This window comes from Carassius auratus, chromosome 35, assembly GCF_003368295.1.
Source record: "Carassius auratus strain Wakin chromosome 35, ASM336829v1, whole genome shotgun sequence".
In the NCBI taxonomy this organism is placed as follows: Eukaryota; Metazoa; Chordata; class Actinopteri; order Cypriniformes; family Cyprinidae; genus Carassius; species Carassius auratus.
In genome coordinates, this window is record NC_039277.1 from 7608810 (window position 1) to 7618240 (window position 9431).

The window sequence follows — 9431 nt, forward strand, 5'->3', positions numbered from 1 at the left end:
CAAGGTGTAAGTGTTTGTTTCTTCAGTAGAACACAAACAGAGATTTTTAACTCAAACCTTTGCAGTCTGTAAGTCATATAATGGAAGTGATTGGGAATCACGGATTTGAGAGTTAAAAAAAACATAAACAAACAAAACAAAATTAAACCGTCCGGCTTGTGATGATACATTTATGTGTAAAGACACGAAACAATCGGTCTGTGCAAGAAACTGAACAGTATTTATTGCTGAACAGTATTTACTCTGATTCACACAATGTCCAAACTGCTGAGCACATTCAAATCTTCTTCTTCTGCCTGCGTGTGATGCATCTTCTTCTTCTTCTTGCTTCACGACAGATCACAGACCTATAAGTGCATTACCGCCACCCATCTCTCAAATGGACCATTGACACTCTATCTACAGTCTCAATTAGGAGTGTCCGTGGTCCATTTGAGAGACAGGTGGCGATATAAATACTATTCAGTTTCTTGCACAGACCAATCATTTAGTGTCTTTACACATCAATGTATCGTCAGGAGCCGCAAGGTTTAATTCGGTTTTGTTTGTGTATGTTTTTTTTTTTTTTTTAACTCTCAAATCCGTGATTCCCATTCACTTCCATTATATGACTGACAGACTGCAACAGTTTGAGTTAAAAAATCTTTGTTTGTGTTCTACTGAAGAAAAAAAAAAGCCACCTACATCTTGGAAGCCCTGGGGGTAAGCAGATAAACTTCAAATTTTCATTTTTGGGTGAACTATCCCTTTAACGTTACTTAATAAAAATTCAACTGTGCATTGCTAATTCATGTTAGCTTAGGTCTATAATATTACTATAATATATTATAATAATGTAACACAATATGCAATAACAGATGATTTTGATTTTGATTTTGACAGACAAAAACTTTTGATTTTAATATTGTATTAGTAAATGTTGCTATTAGCATTAACTAAGATTAATAAATGCTGTAGAAGTATTTTCACTGTTAATGTTAACTAATATATACAAATTAAACCTTATTGTAAAGTGTCATTCATGTGAATATTACTCTTTATAGGGTTTGCCTAGGATTTCAAATAGTGTACAGTACTTGAATTATTATTATTATTAATTTATTTAAATGCTCTTGCCAGAGAAAATCAGTTTTAGGCGTTTATGGAATTTGTTAGACAGGATAAAAATAAACATGAATCTATGTATGCATGTGCACCACATAGCTGGCAAACCAGGTGTTTTGAGGTAAAGACAATGCCTGGCTCATTATATTGTGCTCATCCAATCACAGCTTTCTCATCAGCACATTTTATCAATGTGAAAACAGAGCATCTTCAATATCTGAACAATCTTGACCTTCTTTCTCTTTACCAGCTATCTTATAGTTCATAGAACCAGACAGTACAGTTCTTCTTGTAGTCGTGAAGTATCACTTCTCTCTTTCCTCTGTACTAGTCTATTTAGAAGTCTTTTTAGATACAAAAAGGCCATCTTGTTTGTGTTAGCCATGCAAAGTCATGCTCAATGTGGTTACAAGTGGCTGATATAAAGTTGTTAGACCCAGCCTTAAATCGCCACAAAGCTGCACTGAATCTCTCTCTCATACAATGTTGTTCTTGATATCCAAAATGTCAATTGAAAGTGAATTCTTCTATTAGCCAAAAGGGCTACACGAAGAAAACGAAGTGGAAGAAGAAGCGATGGTCAAAATAACTCAACAGAAGTAAATGAACAATCTGAGTTGTGTCTTTCATTATGCCTAGTCTGACACAAGTATTGCAAGAGCATGGAAAATAATAAGTAATATAAATGAAAAAATAAAAATGAAATTATAAATTATAGGAATTAATACAAAATATGAAAGCATGTTAAAATGCTCTCTTGAAGCTATACACAGAGGTGAAAACTTTGATTCTTCACAGTCTTGAATCGAATGAAACCCTGAAAATCAGTAAAACAGAAGATCAATCTGTATCTCATGGACAGTGAGCCTGGTGTGGAAGGTTGTAATCCATCAGTCAGCATGTCCAGATCAGGGTAAATCACTGCTTGACTCCTGTCAATAGATGGAAACACCGTTAGTCTAACAGAGTCAAGACTGAGGTTTTTCTAAACACATAAATGTTGACATTTTGCATTTTATCAGTTTTGGAAATCAAACCTACAACCTTGCCATTGCTTGTGCCATGCTCTATAATTTCAGCTCTATTGCTTTTAAATAGCTTGCCATCTTACTTTTCCATCAAAACATGGAATATTAGTTTTTCAATTAGAAAAATTGAATGAAAAAAATAATAATAATAGCATTACTGGGTGTTCTTATACATTCTCATATACTCTGGATGATCTTGTTTATTTTTTTAATTTCTGTGTATCTCTACTTTTTGTTCATTATTTCATCTGAAACTATCCACATCTTCATTTTACCCTTTAAAATCCTTCATGATCTGGAACTGCACAAGCCAGTCAGTATGCTTCCTCAGATTACCCATTTACCGATTTTTATTTTCTCTGATCAAAATATATTTCAAATATATCTTCTAAATATATGGTATAAACAGCACTGAGTAATACTTTTTATTATTATTTTTAAACAGAAAATGCAGTACGTTCTAAACCTTTTTTCTTCAGTGGGCAAGAAAATATATTTCCAATCATAAAAATACATTTTATGTAAATGCAAATACATTTTGGACCATATAACTATATTTAGGTTGAAAATATATGTACATAAAGATCAAATATATAAAAATTGTATGTAAAAATATTTTTTTCAAGAGTCAAAATCTATAGCAGCAAGATTTCCATTTTTAAATTTGAAAATTTATTTAAAATATATCTGGAAAATAAAAATACATACGTTTATTTATTTAGAGACAGCACAGGAAGCACTCTAAGACAGATTCGAGCCCACTTTCACTTTTTACATTACTGTTATTTTATTTGGATTATTTCATATCAGGAAAAAAAAACATCCATTCTATCACTCATATCACTTTAACGTTGAAAAAAGTTGCACAATTCTCATTGGCAGTGCTTCTTTCACACTCTTCCTTTACTTCACACCCCAAGGCTTGTCATACTCGTTCTCCCATTTACATCCAAATTTATACAAATCCTGGTGCCACCAGCTATCAACTTTATATATTATAAATATATTTTTAAAATATCTGTTTTGTTGCTTTTTATTATGTACAGTTTTTAATTTATTCTAATCAACAGGCCATTTTTAGTGGATGTCTGAAGTCAGGTTTACACTTTTTTTATCAGGCTCCTATGTTTAGGTTCAGTAATTTCAGTATAATGGCAATAAACTGATCCTTTTCATAGCCATTAAAGTTAAATCACTGAACCTATACATTGGAACCTGATAAAAATGCTAATTTTAGAAGAACATTTCAGATGGCACTTAGTGGCTTTTGCATTTGAAGTCTTCACTTATTCATCACATTAACTATGAAGGTATCACTAGTGTCCAGATCCTTAACTTGAACTGTATATGCATCATTTTAAAACTAAATAAACCATTTTATTTATTTTTTTGCTTAAAAAGTGTCCTTGAAATATGTTTATTTAAAATAAATGCACTTGGTTTGAAGTTTTGATATATAATGCAATTACAAACAATCAATTTATGAATACTTTTTGGGGTCACTGTATAAGCATATGAGTATACAGTATATGAGTCTAAATGCATCTATAGTACCTGTAAAGTGGAAGACCGTGAAGCACTGGTCTCAGTCAGCGCAGCACTTCCTGGGATGCTTGACACAATGAACCCTGCTCCGTTGGGAAGGGGCTGCCGCACCACCACATTCCCTTTTCTAGTCTCTGCCAGAAACAGACTGTACCAGTAGGCATCACTAGAGATGAGAGTAGAGTCAGCAATGGTGGAGGAGTTCCTCTGGCTGCTGACACTGTTCCTACCCTGAGGTTCCGCTTGTGAGGGTTTCGGTTCTTGACATTTCACCACGATGATCACCAGGATGGTAATGAGCAGAAGAAACAACACTGACCCCAAACCGATCAGCAAATACAGGTTGAGATCGGTGAACAGGTCGTATTCAATAGGCACCTCTGTGGTTTCAGTAAACTGCGTGACCACTTGCTCCACCGTGGTGATCTTGATGGTCACCGTGGCGGAGCGAGGAGGGTCTCCGTTGTCTCTGGCTATGATGACCAGGTGCTGATGTCTGGGGTCTCTGTAACTGAACATGCGAGTGGTTCTTATCTCACCGTTGTACTGGTCGAGGCTGAAGAGCGTGGAGTCTGTGATCTGGAGGAACTGATAAGTAATACGAGAGTTCTGCATCGAGTCGGCATCCATCGCAATGACCTTGGTTACCAGGGATCCTTTATCGCTCGACCTTGGGATTACCTCTTCTATAACAGCACCTTGCGGACGCCATGGAGAAACTATGATTGGCGTGTTGTCATTTTGGTCCAGGATGATGATGTGTACAGTCACGTTACTGCTAAGAGGAGGGAGTCCAGAATCTCTAGCTTCGATGTGAAACAGAAACTCCTTCTCTCTTTCGTAGTCAAACGTGTGTAAAGCATAAAGGTTGCCATTCTCGGGATTGATGGAAAACAGCATGGACATTGTCGTGTTGGCGATCTCCTTTTCAATGATGAAGTAAACAAGATACTGATTTTCGTGCAAGTCTGGGTCATGGGCAGTTAAAGAGGCAATCAACATCCCGGGTTCGTTGTTTTCCATAAGATGAATGGTATAAAGGGACTGAGGGAACGCTGGGGCGTTATCATTGACATCTTGAATTGTAAGACTGATTGTTTTATTATTGGTCAAAGGAGGGGTTCCTCTGTCAGTCACATGAAGCGTGATATCATAACTGTTTTTGACCTCGCGGTCAAGTGATTCTGTGACTGTTAACTGAAAAAAGTCTTCAGATGACTTATTAAGAGCAAATGGTAATATTGTGGATGGAGCATTGTGGATGGAAAGAACAACCTTACCATTATCCCCAGAGTCCCTGTCGCTCACACTGATGACAGCGATCACTGTTCCTACAGGTTCATTCTCTTTAATCGAACACTGATTAGATGTTATTGTAATCTCAGGATGGTTATCGTTTAGATCAGTGATGAACACTAAAATTTTACACTGTCCAGAAAGTGGATTCACGGCCTTATCCTTGGCTTCAACATATATCTCAAAGCTCTTCACTTCTTCAAAATCAATCATATCTTTAACTCTTATTTCTCCACTGCTGGGATCCAAAGAAAACTTTTCTTGTGTATTCTCAGATGTGTATAAAGTGAAAGAGTAGACGACCTCCGCATTGACACCCTCATCTAAATCCGTTGCATTCAGCTGCATAATCAGTGTCCCGATTGGTGCGTTTTCAATTAGATCAACCGAGTAGACTTGTCGATCAAACCGAGGGGCGTTGTCATTGGTGTCCAGCACTTGAACGATAATGCTGGCCGTACCTGAGCGCGCAGGGACGCCTCCGTCCACGGCTGTGAGGGTTAGCGTATGAACGGCTTGTTTTTCTCTGTCCAAACTTGCTTTTAGCACCAGGTCTACATATTTGGTCCCGTCACTTCCAGACTGGATTTCGATAGTAAACGCGTCACTGTCACTCAGATAATAGGTCTCGATTGAGTTCTCTCCAACATCTGCATCCACCGCGTTTGTTATAGAAAATCTCTCTCCAGGTGTTGCTGATTCCGAAACATCGAGTTGTATTCTCTCCCTTCTGAACTGAGGCGCGTTGTCATTGATGTCCATAATTTCCAATTCGATATTAAATATGCGTATTGGACTCTCAATTATCACGTCCATCTTGAGAAAGCAAAACGATGATGCTTTGGCTGGACATAAATACTCCCGGTCAATTTTCTCAGCGATATACAGTTCCCCAGTGGCTTTGTTTATTTCTAGGTATTTTTTGCTGTGAATATAATCCAGCTTTACCTTTCTTTCCAACAGGCTGTGCGCTTCAAGGCCCAAATCCGTGGCGATATTTGCGATCACGGTGCCCACTGGAATTTCTTCAGGGATGGAGTATCTTGTTACAGCAGAGGCGAGAATCCACAAAGCGGAGAGGACGACAAAACAGAGCTGCCTTCTCCTCCACGGATCCATTGCAGAGCGCACGTTAATGCTTTTATTGTCTTTCACAAGAAATATAGCAGAATGTTCCAAAACGAATCGAGATTAGCGGGTATGTGGTTTCTTGAAAACATCCAGCAGTGCATCGCCATAGCGCCGTGCCGTGGATCCCGCCCGCTGATCAGATTCAGCTGAGCTGCTGCTCTCTATGCCTCTGTCCAACAGCATTATGAAAGCAAAGCATGGCTGTTCTTGTATCCTCCCTTAAAGTGAATATCAGAAGAGCAGCGACGTCGTGGAAAGATAAAAATTTTTCATTAAAATATGTTTGAAAAAAATTAATAATTATAAATAAATATTTTTTTTAGTATTTCTGCTCTATTTTTGAACTTTGACTTTGTTGGGAAAATCCTTATTTATGTCCTTAATGAAAGCCTAGATATAATGTGTGCTTTAGCTGCAGATTGTGAAAGTAACAAATTAAATGTATTGATAATTTAAGTAGCCTACTTTTATTTAGTTTTTCTTGACAAATGGAAAAAACGTTTGGGCGTCATCCAACAAGAATAAAGTTCAGCACCACGGACAGATCCATACTGTGCCAAGTAAATTTTAGATATATATATATATATATATTCATTTCTATCTGTTCTATTTATTATTTATACACACACACACACACACTATATATATATATATATATATATATATATATATATATATATATATATATATATATATATATATATATATATATATATATACATATATATATATACATATATATACATATATATACATATATATATATATATATATATATATATATATTGTCCTCATTTGTAAGTTGCTTTGGATAAAAGCATCGGCTAAATTATTAAATGTAAATTCATAAGCTGCCTTTAAAGTAATATTCATGCTCTCCTAATTTTCTTCTTTTTATTCTAATTTAATTTTTGTTTCTGTCACCGGTATATGTAGACAAGAGATGCACAGTTTTAAATCATCATGCTTTTAATGTCTCTTGTCATTTTGGCACAGCAAGAACCACTGCAATGGAAACACTACTTTTTTTATTTTTTATACAAGAAGAAAGACCAAAGAGTTATATTAAGAACATTTTATGATATTCTTTATTCTATACATTTTGGTAAATAAAAGACATAAAAATAGGAAAATATAACCTATATTCTCATCAATATGGATAATTACAATTGAGGAAATCATCGTAATGCTTTCAGATATACTGCAATTAACTGAAAAACAAAAATGCAAAAAATAAAAATAATTATCAAAGTACTTTTAAGTTCTGTTGTTGCCAAATCATATAGTACGTATAATACAACTAAAATATACAGTTGTTTATATTATATGTTATTGTTTGGCTTTTTCTTTTTGCCAAAAGTTGAGAATGAGTTGCAAACTTAAATGTTCACATTGTTTCCCAGTACTGTGGCACAGATGTGTAAGCATTGTTGTCTGAGTCCTGAATCAATCTTTGCTGCAGTGTCCTACCAAACATCACAGCACGACTTCCTGTCCTTCAATCCCTTAATTGTAGTCAGGACAATAATATCAACAAGAAACTGAGCGCTAGGTCACCAAAATCAGACAAGGATTCTGACACGCTGTCAACAACTGAACATGATGGAGGCCGTGGCCGAGAGCGGCGGCTGACTCGTCCTTGATCAAAACCACCAGCCTCTGCCTAATGGGGTCGTTGTCCATCTGCCGGCGAATTGTTCTGAACTCTTTAGTGTAAAGAGCAACAATGAACAAACTGAGACCTGTAGCTTGTAGGACTTCATGACGCGAGTTTTGCCCGGCGTCCGCGTCCATGGCGGTGATTTTAGCCACTAGGTACCAGGTGTTGTGCAAGTAATTCTGCGTCTTGTGCGGCGATGGTGCAAATCGAGGCTCCTGGCGCATTGTTTTCGGTCATGGTAGACCGTGTGGGAGGGCTGTATTATTTGTTATTGTCCAGCATTTATAGATTAAGCCAATTAAAAGCTAGAAATTAGAGAATAATTAAAGTTGCCTATAATATCCACTACCAGTCAAGTCTCTTTCACAAAGCCTGCATTTTTTTGATCCAAAGTACAGCAAAACAGTAAACAGAAATATTTTTACTATTTAAAATAACTGTTTTCTATCTGAATATATTTCTAAATGTAATTTGAGATTTTAAAGCTTACTAAATAAAAATATTAATTTCTATAATTTACTCAAAAAAATTAAATGTTATAATGTATAATGTTGCAAAGGCTTTTTATTTCACATAAATGCTGATCTTTGGGTCCTTCTATTCATCAAAGAATGCTGAAAATTGATAATCAGCAAATAAGCATATTAGAATGATTTGATTTCTTAAGAATGTGAAACTAAAGACTGGAGAAGTGATGCTGAAAATTCACCATTGATCAGGAATAAATAACATTTTAAAATATATTCAAATAGAAAATAGTTATTTTAAATAGTAAAAATATTTCACAATATCATTGCTTTTGCTGCAGCCCCTGATATATATATATGAGTGTGAGTGTGTTTGGATGAGGGAGAAAGAAGGGGTTGAGGTAGAATGGGACCTGTGTGTTGGGTAGTGGAGGAAAGGTGCCTCATGATAGCAGTCGTCGACTTAACGCTAAGCATTAGCTCTTATATGGTGTCTTCCTTTTCAAAACATAACATTATGTTTTAAAATTGTATCCTTATATTCACTCTATATAATTTTATGATTCTTTTTGTAACTTACCATAAAGTCAACTTTGAATATTAAATCCAGCTATTAAACTCACCATTTCAACATGTTTAAAATGCTAAAAACCTCAAACAAAAATTAAAGGTATAGTTTACCCAAAAATGAACATTCTGTCATTTCCTCACCCTCAAGTTTTTCCAAACCTGTGTGAGTTTCTTTCTTCTGTTGAACATAAAAGAAGATATTTTGAAGATTGCTGGTAATCAAACAGTTGGTGGTTGCCATTGACTTCCATAGTATTTTTTTTTTCAATACTATGGAAGCCAATAGCTACAGTCAACCATTTGATTACCAACATTCTTACATACAATAAAATAGTGAAATAATTATAATTAATTTCAGAACTTTTAAAAAGTAAGAGGAATATCAATAAACATACAGTGCTGCCCAGGCGCAGATTGACTGGTGGCCCACCCAATCAGATTATCTGTGTGTGACCTGAACACCAGTAAAAATGTTTGATAGCATTTGGTTGTTTGCCTTGTGAATATATAACACATAGCACCTGTTTTCTTCTGTTATGATTCTTTTTAAAAGACAGAATCAGCTCGTTCTCTTGTGAAATCTTTTTTTCTGCAAGGGCCGGCCACACGCTCTCCGTGCGTGCACTGACT

The 9431-nt window shown here is 35.7% G+C and overlaps 1 protein-coding gene across 1 annotated transcript; it reads right to left on the reverse strand.

Annotated features, from left to right (window-relative positions):
* Positions 1-933: 933 nt before the first annotated feature.
* On the reverse strand, positions 934-6354 carry LOC113054238 (protocadherin alpha-C2-like). Its single transcript, XM_026219638.1, has 2 exons — positions 3687-6354; positions 934-2036 (listed from the first exon to the last, which is right to left on the reverse strand). Exons 1-2 carry the CDS (start codon positions 6090-6092, stop codon positions 2013-2015), a joined length of 2430 nt encoding a protein of 809 aa, XP_026075423.1. The 5' UTR covers positions 6093-6354; the 3' UTR covers positions 934-2012.
* Positions 6355-9431: the final 3077 nt, after the last annotated feature.

What these genes read in the sequence shown, in the direction of transcription:
- LOC113054238 (XM_026219638.1), bottom strand. Translation starts at nt 6,092, where the DNA reads ATGGATCCGTGGAGGAGAAGGCAGCTCTGTTTTGTCGTCCTCTCCGCT. An exon ending in CACGGTCTTCCACTTTACAG is followed by an intron (nt 2,037 to 3,686) that starts GTACTATAGATG and finishes ATCTATTGACAG; the next exon opens with GAGTCAAGCAGTGATTTACC.